The 14836-nt window shown below is 42.5% G+C and overlaps 1 protein-coding gene across 2 annotated transcripts in view; it reads right to left on the bottom strand.

Moving 5' to 3' along the window:
• The window catches only part of LOC105492547 (alpha-1,6-mannosylglycoprotein 6-beta-N-acetylglucosaminyltransferase), a 327940-nt gene that overhangs the window by 196909 nt on the left and 116195 nt on the right, over positions 1–14836 (bottom strand). The window contains exon 2 of one of the 2 annotated variants that reach the window (XM_011759746.3): positions 689–1071. In XM_011759746.3, the coding sequence (XP_011758048.1) occupies positions 689–929 (241 nt within the window). In that variant the 5' untranslated portion in view covers positions 930–1071. The remainder of the gene's footprint in view (positions 1–688; positions 1072–14836) is intronic. The other variant, XM_011759745.3, reaches the window with a different exon arrangement.

Raw genomic sequence — 14836 nt, 5'->3', positions numbered from 1 at the left:
CTTGTCTACAGCTTCCAACTTTTTCTATATTAAACATAAAAGAAAAATAAGTTACATTCCATATGTGTGTTTTTTTACTCTTTATGATTTCAAAAATAATTCTGAAAAAAAAATTCTTTTAAAAAAAAGCAACAAGTACACAAAGATTCCTTTTAAAGTGAGGGCAATTAGAGACAAGGGCAAGAAGAAGAGCAACATAACCTCAAGAAGCCAAAGATTAAAACTCACCAGGATGCAAGTGCCAGTGTCCTACTTATCGGCTGGAGGGAGGCACACAATTGGCTCTAAGTTTACTGGCTTCCATTCCTCCCCATCCTCTTCACCTCACCCCCACCAGCCTTAATTAAGTTTTGTTTAGGGAACGATGAGAATATTTTTCAGCATTCCCTGAACTCACTCCCACATGAGATCACATGGTTCCTGAAATGTGCTCAGGGAGAAGGAGCTAGCTGCAAACACAACCAATAGAGCCCTAACTGTCCTAACCCATTGATTCCAGGGGGAAGTGTGTCTGCATATACCAGCTCAGAACAATGAAAATGGCACTGCTTTAATTTCCTAAAGATGCCTCTCTGTGTGCAATTCACTGCTTATGAAGGCATGACAAGACCATGTCTGGGAGCTTCTAGGGCCATTTTCAAGGCCAAGGCACACTTTAATGGAGAGGTCCCAGAAACACAGTGCTTACCATAAGCTGTCATGACTCCAGCGTATGGCCCATCCACCACATTCCTGTTTTCTTCTGCCAGTGCCTTGATGTACCTTTTGCTGAGGTCCAGGATCTGCTCACGCAGCATGGAGCTGCTTTCAGGCTGAGTTCGCTGCTGGATGGTAAAGTGCAGAAGCATCATACCCCAAATGAAGCCAAAAGTCACCAGGAAAAAGCCCAGCTTCTGAGAGGACAACTTCCACGGAGTAAAGACAGCCATTGCTCTCCAGCAACTTCACCTGTCCTTGGCTCTTAACGCGTAGAAGATAGACACAAATTCATGGTGTAGGTTCAGTGTGAGAGTCTGCTGGTCTCACTCTGGCTCCTGTGTCAGCTGATTGCCTTTCCTCACTTCCATTCTGCTGTGAAGGAGGAGAAGAATTAGCAAAGTAGTCATGGCACAATACAGCAAAATAAACCAGAAGCCATATTTTCACTTGAATACCTCTAAGTAAAATGTTAACTCTTAAATTTCCTGGTTCAATACCTTATGATTCAGGATCTGTAAGCTGAGGGGAAATCTGGCTAGGCAACAAGAAGCTAAGCAAATATGAAGGGGGAAGTGTGTGTCTGTGTGTGTTAACAGGTGTAGCAGGGCTGTTCCAGCCTGGACCAAATTCAAAACAGGAAGTTTGTTTTGCAAGGTGGGGAGGAGATGGAAGGATATTTCACTGAATGTCAGCAAAAACCCAAGCAGAGGGTGGAGTCATATCACCATCAGGTACTTTTGTGTGCCTGTAACTTAAGCTTACAAAGTCATTATTATGTGCTTCTGGCAAGGACTAGAACATGCAACTGGTGAGGTGAGCAAGAAAGTGGATGCCCCCTTGGGGGTAACTAAACAAGGAAGAGGTAGATTGCTCCATCTTATTTGAGCATGGCCAGCTTTCACTATCAGTGTTTAGAGATGAGATGGCTCTCTCAGGGCCACCAAGCAACCTCTCTAGGTGCACCAGCACAGAGAAGATATGCCAGAGGTACAAGCGGGGGTACCGCTTTCCCAGCTACATGAGGGAAAGCTATACCTCACTGCTCAGTTGTATGCTGTAGCACAAGAAATGTGGAACACCTGGCAGGCAGATTTTCTGTGGTTCTCACTTTCCCTCCCACCATGAGGCAAAATGAGACATTAAAAGGCAGAGTAGTTTCAATATTAATGCAGCCAGATCCTATCTAATGCAAGTACAGACCAGGCCACTCTTCTCAATCAGGGCTTCCAACAAGTAGGACCTGAGCACAGGTTGCAAATGGTTACCAGTATGCCAATCCCTTCAGCCAGAGTCCTGGGCCCAATACCAGTCAGCTTACGAACAGCGCCATTTTCTAAGTGCCACTCAAGGGACAGACTGAGCAATGATCCCGATATAAGGGACTAACCCAGGATGTACTTCAAAGTGTACATATATGCTTTAAAGGATTCTTCTTTGCAAGTAGCCCAAAAGAAAATGGTAGCAGGATCTTGAAGCAATTAGCTTTCAGAGCCCTGGATCACTGTTGGTCTGCCTCTTACTGTTTTCCCCTTGCCTATCAACAGAGTAACCAGTAGTTGGTAGTACTACTATTAATAAAAATAAATTATAAATTCTAGCTATGTCCCAGACATTGTGACACACAATCTTTTGTGGCTTAGCTCACTGAATCCTCAGAAGTTCTGTATGGTAAGAAGTATGAATATTATCATCTCTGTTTTATGAGAAGCATGAGAAAATAAAGGAAAAAGGTGATTAACTTGGCAAAGGTCAGCCAGCTATGTGGCAGAGGACTGACCATCTAGGCATGGCCCAGGGGTTATTAAACCATGCCCCACCTTCCCTATGTCATCCTCACTCCCTCAACAGCCTGTTTGTATATGGCAGACAATGATATGTATATGCTTAATGGGTCATGAAAAGCAATAAAGAATATGTAACTGATACTCTGTAGCCCACAAGGCCTAAAATATTTACCACCTACCTCTTAACAGAAAAGATTTGCCAACCTCTCAATTCTAGACCCGTGGTTCTCCAAACGTGGTCCCAAACTCAGTAACGGCAGCATCGCCAGTGAGAAATGTGAATTTTCAGGCCCCACCCACACCCACTGAATCAGCAACTGGGGAGATGTGGTCCGCAGTCTACACTTTAACAAGTCTCGAGGTGATTCTGATGCACACTCAAGTTTCAGAGCCCTTGACCAGGCAGTCTGATTCCAGACCCATACATTCCATCACTATTCAATACCACCACAATGCCCATTAAAATGAGGCTCAACTTCTGTCTTATACTATGACATAAGTTCCTCTGCCCCATCACACCCTTCTCCCCCTACGTACCTGCTGGTCTGCTCATCACCACAAACCCTGCACATGCTTCCTGAGGGGCTTCCCAGTCTTCACTCGGCTGCTCCTCCCACCCAGCTGGCACATGAGTGCTCTCCATTATGCTGACAATCAAACCCAGCCTGTCTGCCAAACCCCAGCTCCAGTCCCACCTGCCTCAGACCACTTTCCCCAGGGCTCCAGTCTTACAGCACTTTTGACAATGGAATACTATTCAACCAGAAAAAAAGAGAGAACTCCTGTCTTTTGCAGCAACAGGGATAAACCTGAAGGACATTATGCTAAATAAAATAATCCAGGCACAGAAAGGCAAATACTGTACAATCTCACATGCTGACGCTAAAAAGTTGGTATCATAGGAGATAACAGAACAGTGGTTACCAGGGGTGGGGAGGAGAGAGGGGGAGGAGAGAGGGGGAGGAGAGAGGGGGAGGAGAGAGGGGGAGGAGAGAGGGGGATGGGGAGGGAGTGGTCAGTAGGTAAAAAGTTACAGTTAGGAGGAATAAATTCTAGTGTTCTATTGCACAGCAAGGTGACTATGGTTAATAATAATGTATATTTCTAAAAGAGACAATTTTAAGTGTTCTCACCACAAAAGTAGTGATAATTATTTGGGGGTGATGTGCATGATAACTACCCTAATTTGATCATTTCACAATGTATATGTGGACTGAATCTCACATTGTACTCCATTATTATGTATAATTATTGTATCAAATTTAAAAAAAAATTTAAAACAGGGAATAAAGGAGTATTATGAGTTAAAAACACCGGTCCACCTTGGATTGTTTAAAGTTTCTATGTGTGACTCCATGACATACTTTAGGAAGATCCCTCCTCCAACACACACCTTCCCAGAGAAAGGCACTGACCACAGTGGCACAATAAAGTATCTGCTAAGTGAATATGTCACCTAGGGCACTACAGGACTTTATTCAGCCCTTCTAACTGCAGGCCAACCAACCAGCACCTGCCCTCTTTCCTTCCTCCACACCGCTCCAAGTCTATATTGAGCATGAACTGCCATCAGGCCCTGGTGACTGAACAGTGAACAAGATGGAATTTCTACCCAAAGGGGCTGACACTCTGAAAGCCACATTACGAACTAGATGCTGCACCTAGCTCCTTGGGAATTGGCTTTTTTTTTTTTTTTAATAACCCATACTCATTACTTAATTTTACCCAGGGCTGAAGGAATTTTCCTAGGGCAAGCCAATGAGGTGCTATATCAAAAAAGGTGATTTTCTTTCACTATTTTAGTAAAGAGCCCGAATCACTGGCAGGAATTAGCTGTCCACTTTCAGACAGGAAGCCCCACTCTACTTCCTCAATTAACCCTATTAAATAGGCTGCTCAAGCTGTGCAGTTAAAACAAAGATCAAGGGCTAGGACCTGAACGATGCCTTCCTTAGAAGGTAGAAAGCTTCTTCTCCATCCTTGCCTTGGAGAGGGTCCAACACATCCAGATGGTGTATTACAGGGGCAAAGAGATGGCCAAAAAATCTCAGCCTAGGTAAAATTATCCCAGTTCAGAGACATGCAAATTTGAAGTGAAAATCCCTAGCTATGAGGAGTTCAGAGTAGAGTTCTGATTAGTGAGGGCCCAGATTTTAAGTGACTATAGAAGTGCCAGGAAACTTCTCTTCTCCAGCGGTACTTAGAGCTTGAAATGATAGAAACGATATCAGCATACACACAGCACACATAGAGAATCACAGACTGCATCTCTACAATTCCTACTGAGATGACAGAACTTAAGACTTTTCAAAAGCGTTATTCAGGAGACACCTTTATCTCTCACGGTAACAGGTGGACAACGAGGAGGATAATGAACAGCCATCCTCACAGAGAGTCTTGATGCCACAAAATGACAAGGAGGATCATCAGGAATGACCAGACAATTAATGAGGAAGCCCTAGACTAACAGTGATCAAGAAGTTGTTGCTGGAGCTAAGAAGATGCCTACCTCCAGACCTTCTAACAGCTGGGTCCTCTAGCTAAGTGCATCCAATGGGCACAGTGGGACTATACAGTGGATCTCAGAAGACCTTGTTGCCAACCAGAGTAATGTCAGCTCATGGCTGTGACTTCATCAATTCACCTCCAGAAAAAAGTCTGCACCAAGTCTGTTTGCAGAATTAGCCACTTCAACATGCATACCCTCTATCCTCCTACTTCCTAAAAGGGTAGCAATCACCTTGCTCCTTCCCACTCACGCCTCAACACAACAAAATCATCTTCCACCTTTCTAAAGATCATCAGAGATCTCTGGCAAAGAAATGTGTCAATTCTGAAAACAAAAAAAAAAGCACATGAAAAAATGCTTAACATCATTAGTCATTAGAGGAAATGCAAATCAAAACCACAATGAGATACCAACTTCACATTCGTAAGGACATACAGATAAGAACAAGTGTTGGTGAAGATGTGGAGAAATTGGAACCCTCATCTACCACTGGTGGGAATGTCAAATGGTGCAGCCAGTGTGGGAAATAATCTGGCAGTTCCTCAAATAGTTAAACATGGAGTTACCATATGACCCAAACAATTCTGCTTCTAGGAATTCTCCCAAGAGAAATGAAAATACGTGTCTACACAAAAACTTATACACAGAAGTATTCAGCAGCAGTATCCATACTCAGCAGTATTATCCATAATAAACAAAAGTGAAACCAGCCCAATGTGCATCAACTGAGGAAACAAAACTGCCATATCCATGCAATTAAATATTATCTGGCTATAAAAAGGAATGAACTGATTATGCTACACATAGATGACTCTTAAGAACATTATACTAAGCGAAAAAAAGTCACAAAAAAACACATATTGCATGATTCTATTTATATTAAATGTCTAGAATAGGCAAATCTGTAAAGGCAGAAAATACATTAGTACTTGCTTAGGGCTGGGGTATGGAGAATGGAGGAAATGAGAAGTGATAGGTTAGGTGTATAGGGTTTTTCTAGGGTGCAACAAAAAGGTTCTAAAAATTGTGGTGATGGGAGTATAATTCTGTGGACATACCAAAAGCCATGGAGTCGTATACTTTTAAATGGGAGGATGGGTATGATATGTGTATTATATCTCAAAAAAAAAAAAAAAGCAAGTCCACCTCTAAAGCTATGGGGAAAAGGAGGAGTTTGGCTTAGAGCAGGCAGATGAGTGTCATGGGCCTAGCACAGCCAAGACCAGGTAGCACAGCCAAGACCAGGGCAGGAACTAAGGGCTGGCCACGGGCCTAGCAACAGAAGCAACTCACAGCGATCTACTTACAGTTCACCACATACGACCGCTCTTATAACCTCTGGATCACAACCTCACAGGCCCCCCTTTAGAAGGCTCCTGGCAAATGCCAATTTCTCAACCCACCTGAGAACACTGAGCAGCAGCCCAGTTCCAATGGAGTGAGAACCAGACCAACGAAGCAGTTCCTCCAGGTGGCCATCCAACATCCCTGGAGGCCCTATTTCTTACACAAGGGCCTGCCTCCTGATATCCTTTGTTTATCAGAGGATAAACAAAGGCAGAAAAGCCCATCCCTTCAGAAGCAATGCCAGCCCCAAGCAGAGATTTGATCTCTTCCAATAGCCCTGCAGGACAATACCATCCCATGTGCCACATTCACATAGGACAGTGCTGCTTTAACTTAGTGGTCCCCAGACCTCTCTGTCCTCTCTGTGTACCACCTGAGCTCCTTCACAGACATCCTTAAATGGTGGCTAGGGGGCCTACATTTAGCTTCACCCTGTACAGTAACCTTCAAGAAATCCTAAGTCGACTATGTCCACCCAATTTCCTTGGAAAATCCCCCCCACATCTCCAGCCTCCAATCTCACCCCACCTCCTGCATAAAGCCTCCAGGGCCTCCCTAGACTGAGGGGAGCTCCCCTTCCTTGGAGTACTCGTACTCACTCCCCTTCCATGGAATACTCGTACTCACAGCAGTTCGTGCTTCTTCCTTGCTCTACAGGACTATCCCGTTTCATCTCGCCTATGGGGTCTGTGAGGCCCCCAAAGACAAGAAATGCTGGCAGTTGCCATGCCTTGCACACAGCGGGTGGTCATTAAGTGTTTGCTAAATGAAAGGACAGGATGGTGGAAATGAGGTGAAGAAATGCAAATTAGCAAAGATCTCCAAGACCTCCTTCTGGTATCAGCCACAGAATCTGGGCATTCTGACAGTACATTTGCACCTTACTTTTTGCAGGATTTTACCCTTAGTAGTGAAACCCTTGAAGAGGCAGGGTTAAACTAAAGTGGATATGATGGCAGTCAGGCATTAACAGAGAAGAAAACTGGAAAACACTCCAGAAAAAACTTCTAGGGGGACAGGGCAGTGAGATTACAGAAACAAAATATGTCTAAGACAAGGGATGGAGGGGAAAGCACCAGGGAACCTTTCTCGGAGGCTACTTGTCTTGTCACTGTTATGCTGAGAAGATCACAGGAAATAACACCTGAAAGGGTGACAAGGAGAAACAGAGAACCTTGCATCAAAAACCTGAAAATCTTTGATCTGCAGCTTGTTCTACCATTGGCATTGTGTGATCCTAAGTGTGTCCATCTCAGTTTCCGCATGTATAACATGGAGAAAGTTCCAGAACCACAGAACACTGTTAGAGTTGGAGGAGGAGGGGTGAGCAACCGAGTTATTGGTTCTCAAACTGTGCTCCAAAGAACATCAAAAATTCATTCACAGAGATGTTCCAGGGGTTCCACAAATGTTTCATTTGACTTTTAGTTTTGTTTAAAATGTTTTTAAACATTTTTCAAAAAGAAGTTTGACATGCCAAATCCTAAGATACTCTAGTATCAATATACATATCAATTTATACAATCAATGTACATATCAATTTATACTGCAGAGACTCAGCAAAACTGCCCTGGCTACCTCCATACATTGGAGTTTGAACTTCAAATTCACACCTTACTGGTCACAAAATTAATGCTCAGTAGTGGTTTAGTTTACCTATTTTTTAAAATTCAGGCCCATATATCTATTCACATGAAATTATATGACAAAAAAGCACCACCCTAATTAAATGTCAGGTGAGAGTTGGTCACACATCTTGAAGTTCCAAGGCTGCTTGCCTGACTTCCATGTTTTAAGTGACAATTGTCTTTAGATGTTAATAATTCAACTTTGAAACAATTTCTACTACTCTTTTCAGCCTCCATGTCAATTTACATTAAAAGCAACTTAGAGTGCTTGGTAAATTATTTTTTAAAATAGTAGCCACTCCCATTCATAATTGGAGGAATCTGGATTGCTTCTACTCTGAACCAAGACACAGTGCAGAAATCATCTGGGTGCTAACCTTGCAATGACTGCACAACATCTTACACAACTCCTGGTTTTGTGGCCACCACAGAACCACATCTTGCTGGTGTATCAATCAACTTTAACAGGAAATATGATAAATTTAAATGTATAAAATACCTTTTTACAGACTGGAAGACGTCTGGTTTTGCTTAGGAAAATAACCAAATGCAAACCCTCAATTTATAGAGGAAGACCCTGAGGCCAGAAAATGTTGTGTTTTCCCGTTAGAATCGGAGTCAAACCAGCACCCTGGTGCTACATGGTTTGTAGTAATACTACATGGCCTCCGCCAAACCAAGCTGAGTCTACCAGCTGCATGCAGAAACTCAGAGAGGAAGAGACTTCTCTGTATGAAACACAAAACAGAAACCAAAGTCCAGTATTATTAAGAAGCCATGAGTCTAATGGAATGTCCCACCAACCTCAAGGGTTGAATCAACACATGAAAGGGAGAAAAATACACATTTACAGGATTACTGGTATAAGAAAGACAGATGGAACAGGGACAGGGGGCAGTCTTCATCTAAATACAGTTGGTGTTAAAAGGAGAAGCAGAGGAGGAGGAAGGGACAGGCAAAGCAGCTTTCTCTTCTAAAATAAATCCAAATTCCTGGGAAGAAGCTCTGAGGTCATTCGCTCCCCCAGATGGCCCAGTGCCACCAACCTGACAGAGCCCACTCAGCAGGTGCCCAAAGCTCAACTGTGAATCCCTGACAGCTGCGATGCCACCGACTCTCTTCTAGCTCTAGGAAGCAAAGGAGCTCAGCAGCAGACAGGGGTGCTGCCCGAGAATAGGTGTGAACAAAGACCCTTTACTTTCAGGACCTGGGTCCCTTTTTTTTTTTTGTAAACAGGAAAAACACATTCTAAGTGAAAACAGTCTGTTCCCTTTGGAACTGGCTAAACTAGTCTTATTTTAATTAACTAGCTGAAAGACACCAGAAAACAACACACCTTTGATATCTTAGGAAGACTCTTTGAGTATCTGGGTTTTAAACAGCCCATCCCCTCTTACATTGGAGGTGATCAAAGCAAGACAGTCCTGTACCCAGAGTTTTAATCATTATGCTACACTTGCATTTTTCCTGTGGGCAGAGAAAGGAAAACCTCCACCACCACCCACCTGAAGCAGATATTTGTCTTGCAGTTACACCATCCACTCAGTGGAGTTCAGGGCTCCATATCTGGCATCAATAGCAAAATAAATTTCCAAGCACTGTAACAGGGCAGGTAAATCTGGGTCCAGAACATGCATTCTTCTTCCTGCCCTCTCTATTCCCAGTTTCCGCCACACCGACCCCAGCTGTTCTCTGCCATTCACAGGTATAAAGAGAGATGGAATGGGGATGGGGGCAGTCTTCATCTAAATACAGTTGGTGTTAAAAGAAGTAGAGAAGGAGGAAGGGACAGGCAAAGCAGCTTTAGAAGCAAAGCAGGCCACTAGAGGGCGTGGATGGGGGAAGAGAAAATCAACATTTGATGATTTTATCCTGACTTAGTCTCTTGGATGTGCACATTACTGGCAGGTGGACAAAAGGGAAAGAGGACAAGAGTGAGAAGGAAGCTGTGGCTGCTGGAGCACATAAGATCTTCACATGTTCTGTGAGTTTCATTCACCAGGCCCATACGATATTCACAGTTGACAGAATTTCCTAACAACAAAGAAAGGCAACAGCAGTAACTCCAAGAATTCTGAGGGGCCGGGTGCAGTGGCTCATGCCTGTAATCCCAGCACTTCGGGAGGCAGAGGGGGGTGGATCACGAGGTTGAGAGATCGTGACCATCCTGGCTAACTTGGTGAAACCCTGCCTCTACTAAAAATACAAAAAATTAGCTGGGCGTGGTGGCAGGTGCCTGTAGTCCCAGCTAGTCCGGAGGCTGAGGCAGGAGAACGGCGTGAACCCGGGAGGCGGAGCTTGCAGTGAGCCGAGATCGCACCACTGCACTCCAGCCTGGGCGACAGAGCAAGACTCTACCTCAAAAAAAAAAAAAAGAAAAGAAAAAAAAAGATTTCTGAAAACAACTACCAAACCAAAACAAAGCATGGGTCCCTGAAAAATGAAATTAATCGCTTTAATCTAATGTTTCTCAATCTTTGCATAACTGACATATGGATCTGAATAATTTTTGTTGTGGGAAGCTATTAGAGGTTTAGCAGCATTGCTGGCCTCTAGCCACTAGATGCCATTAGAGCCCTCCAATAACCCTCTATAACTACGGGGCTGTGACAATAAAAAAAGTCAACACTGCCAAAACTGCCTCGGTTGAGAGGGACTGCCTTATCAATCAACAGGATCTTATTCACCCGCTGGAAGATGCTCAGACAGGTTCTGCCCATGTGACTAGATTGCAGAGTGAGAGAGAAGCAGACCAAGGTGAACCTGGGAGTCCATCACCACCCCTGAAGACCAGCAGGCTCAGAAGCCTGTGTTGAGGCTGTGGAAGGCCTCAGAGTGAAGGAAGGTGGCTTACTGCTGATGCTGTCTCAAGGTGACTGATAAATGAGTCTCATTTTCTCCACATCTCTCAGTGCTGTCTGGGCACCAACTGAGAATCTCATTCCTCGGCTAGCTGTGCCCAATTTACTAATGAGTATAAGGCACTGGGCCTCTGCACCAAAGACCTAGTCCATAAATCAATGAGCATACGGAAGGCGGCTTTGAGGAAGACCAAAATCTGGATACTGCTTCATCAGACAGCCATTAGGAAAAAAAAAGAGAAAAAAAAAAACCTGCTAGGATTGTCACCTGGCTTCTGGCCCAGGAAACCATGAACAGGCTTTAAGACAGGTCGATAATGACTCTCTAAGAAGAAAGAATCGTCTGTGAAAAGATCACACAGCATGTCAGTTTGTCAGGTAGGTCTCCTTAATGTTGAATGAAAATACTCAAAAGATTCGCTTCTACTCTCAAAGGACAGTAAAGCCACAAAGAAATTTTATAATAAGTGTAAAATGCACCTTTTCTCTGAGGATCAGACTTCTGGCAACACTCCACATCTAGAAAAAAACCAAGAATGACAACGGGCCAAAATGGCCCCAGTAATAAAGAAAATCATAGTCACAAAAATCACCACACTTATTTCAAAAATATGGGTAATGCCTTCAAGATAAAGCTCATTATTTAACAAATGCTTCCTAAGCCCTCCGGCCCAATCACCCTGACCCCTAGTACCCCTTTCCTCCACCTAGGGAGGAGCACAGGCTGGGTGCTGGCCTACCCCAGGAGTGTTCTAGCTGCCCTATCTGCAGAAAAGGGACAGTCATCCCCAAATCTGATTTGGTTAAAAAAATGAACTAGCTAATCAGTGAAGAAATACATACGTGTACACACACATGCACAATCTTAAGTGACCACTCAGGCTTATCCAACTTAACCTTAACCTTATAAAGAATTTCTCATCACTTCTAAAATAAGGCTGCAGTAGTCAAGCAACTTGATCGCACAGCCCTAAGCTTTAACAGACCCAGAGTCATAAAAGCCAAGGTCTGAATTTTCCTAGGGAAGAAATCATTGGTTAGATGCTGTCTGGTAAGTTCACTCGTTCTTTAATGTATATACCAAGGTCAACTCTCCCAAACACTGCAAATAACTTGGGTCAACCTGACTGGTTTCTGGTCACAAACCCTCAGTTTGCACAAATGATAAACCAGCTCAAGCTAAAAATGGAGCCTCTCAGGAGAGTTTCTTGTCCTCAGAGCTTAGGACTGACTAAACCAGGACCTCCCAACTCTGCTGTACATAGAATCACCTGGACTGCTTTTTAAAAAATAGAGATGCCCAGCTCTCACACCCAAAGATTTTGATTTACTTTGTCTGAGGTGTGGCCCAAACAGAGGTATTTTTATTTTAAGCTGCTTAGATGATTTTAATACACAGCCAGGCATGCGAACTTTTAAGACATTCTATAACAACTCTATTGGCCCTATCTAGTGAAACCCAAAACGTGATCCAATCTGGAATTTCAAGAGGTAAGCTCTCTGCTCTTCTCCCACCCCACAAATGTAGTCATTGGCTTACTAGATAATTCATCTGTCAAGGTAGGCTTTGTTTTCTCCTTAAAGGAATCACAAGCTGGTCTTCTTAGGCCAATGTGAACAGCCAGACTTTCAATAGCTAGTCTACCACAGAGCCTTGTTAGATCAGCCCACACTATGGAAGGACTTGTAGAGAATAATGCTGAACTAATACAGCTTTTATTAACCTCTCCTGGGCATTTGGCTCCAAAGATGAGAAATGATTTGAGGCTAGCCTAATGGCCTCAATGTCTACAATGCTTTTAGCAACCAGCATCTCTCTAACATTGCTACTCAAACTCTCGTCTATGGAAAGGTAGCACTGAAATGATCTGGTAGGTTGTTAAAAATGCAGTATCTTAGGCCCAACCCCAAAACAATAGAATCAATTGGTGTTTATAACCAGACTGCAAGGTTATTTGTTTGTGCACATGAGAAGCACTGCTTTTTACCTTATCTAGGATAGTAAGAGCAGGGGCAGATCAGATCCTAATTTCCAGTGGAGGATGACAGAGAACATGGCACAATTCTTTTCATAACACGTACGGAACTTATATTACTTTTGAATAAGCTGGATGTACATCCTACTGACACATATCCAGCTGAGATGAGCATTATATACATAAATGGCAAAGTTTAATCACTGTGAACTAGGAGTGCTTATAGGACAACTGGTCCTGCTTTCTAGTTGCTGACAAAAAGCAAACGTTTTGATCCATTAGGTTAAAATCAAAGACAGTTTGGATACATGTTTTCCAAATATCTAACTCTGATAAAGCAGTAATTCCACACAGCAAAGCGCCTTATGCAGCTACCCAACACATACCTTGCACTGGCAAGGTGGGGGCTTGAGTTTTTGTTGTTTTATAATCCAAAGTGCTCTCTTTGGAACAAGTACTTTGCAATCACAAGTACTTTCCCAGTTGAATTCAAAGTGAAATAGCCTTCAACTGAGATAAGCATGCTCATTAGGTGCCTTAATTTTGCATAAAAGTATTTCAATCAATAGTTAAAAGTTTCTGGAAATGATTCTAATTCCAATATTTTCCAGGGTACTTCAGTGACTTCATAGCCCCTGAAAGTCTTTCAAAGTGTGGTTGAAAGAAACTGTATTTGAAAGATGACTTAAGGGATACACAATCCATCCATTGCTCTAAATTGGCTTTGCCCAACCTCTTATGACCACTGAGCCTTTTAACAATAATATATAATCTCTCACACACACATACACTCCCAACCCTTTAGAAACTTTTCAGTCACTTCTCAGTGTTTACATACATATGAGAAAGATAGGGTATTAAAGTCATAATCCACTTCTGAAACAAGGTATTGAAAGTTTATGAAGTTCATTTTGATACCATCTTTGTTAATGTTCCAAATGATTAATGGCAAATTACCATTTGCCCATTTAACCTGTAACACACAGCATTTAACTTAATTATGTCGGTAAAAAAGTATAATTTGTCAATAAAATTCATTCTGAATTTATATACTTGTTAGTATATATTTGGTGTGAGGACCAAATGCATATTCAAAACAGACAGCAATCGACTTACCACCCCCAACTAGACAAACTGTCCAATGTTTGCATTTCTTACCTCTGGACTTCAAAACAAATCAAAGAGTTTATAAGAGAACTCATTGCTTCCTTTGAACATGTTTTCCAGCAGAACGTTCACCCCATTTCCCAGGAAGAAACCACAGTGGGGAACTATGCCTGCTCCATCTTTGGGGTACTTACAGTTCTCCCAGAGGGGGAAGGACAGCATTTCAGCTTGAACAGGCTGCTGGACACACTCTGTTCCTGCTCCCACGGGTTAAATGGGCAGAACCCACCCGCAGATGCTCAGTCATCACCTGGGTGGCTATGAAGATTACATTTAGGGTGGATAAGGAAGTCTTACACCCAAAACACATCTCCCAACTTTGCTTTACACTAAAAAATCTGGTACTGTATTTTAATTTTTGTCTAGCTTCTTCTGTTTCCTCTAGTTCAGAATCCAGAAGGGAGGAAGGATGTGATTAATTGCCATCTCCAATACCTCGAAAGTTTATTTTTATATATTTTTTCCAGTTGTGTTTCTAAATATCAGGCTAAGACAGGTGGTTTTCCAGCAGTTATTTGAAAGCATTTCACCACAAGTAACACATTACAGGTGTATGAATCTTTAGTCCTAATAAAGACAAAATGACTATAACAGTCATAATATTTTCTATTTCTAAATACTGATTTTTTAAAAAAATACTATCAGATATGCCAAAAGATTTCAGATGAATGCAACTTTTGACTAAAGGGAAAATAACACGAGGAAAATCAACAGAATTCTCATATACTCCTCAATAATTTATACTTCAATCTAACTTTTCTTAATGCATCCTGTCTTTAAACAGCACTCCATTAAGAATATAAATTTTTTTATTATAATGTAACATATAATGGTTCAAAACCTCACAGACTGCTAGTGCAGATCA

Source organism: Macaca nemestrina, chromosome 11 (assembly GCF_043159975.1).
Source record: "Macaca nemestrina isolate mMacNem1 chromosome 11, mMacNem.hap1, whole genome shotgun sequence".
Lineage (NCBI taxonomy): Eukaryota > Metazoa > Chordata > Mammalia > Primates > Cercopithecidae > Macaca > Macaca nemestrina.
The sequence above is the reverse complement of the archived record's forward strand: the minus strand, read 5'-3'. Positions and strand labels throughout refer to the sequence as shown.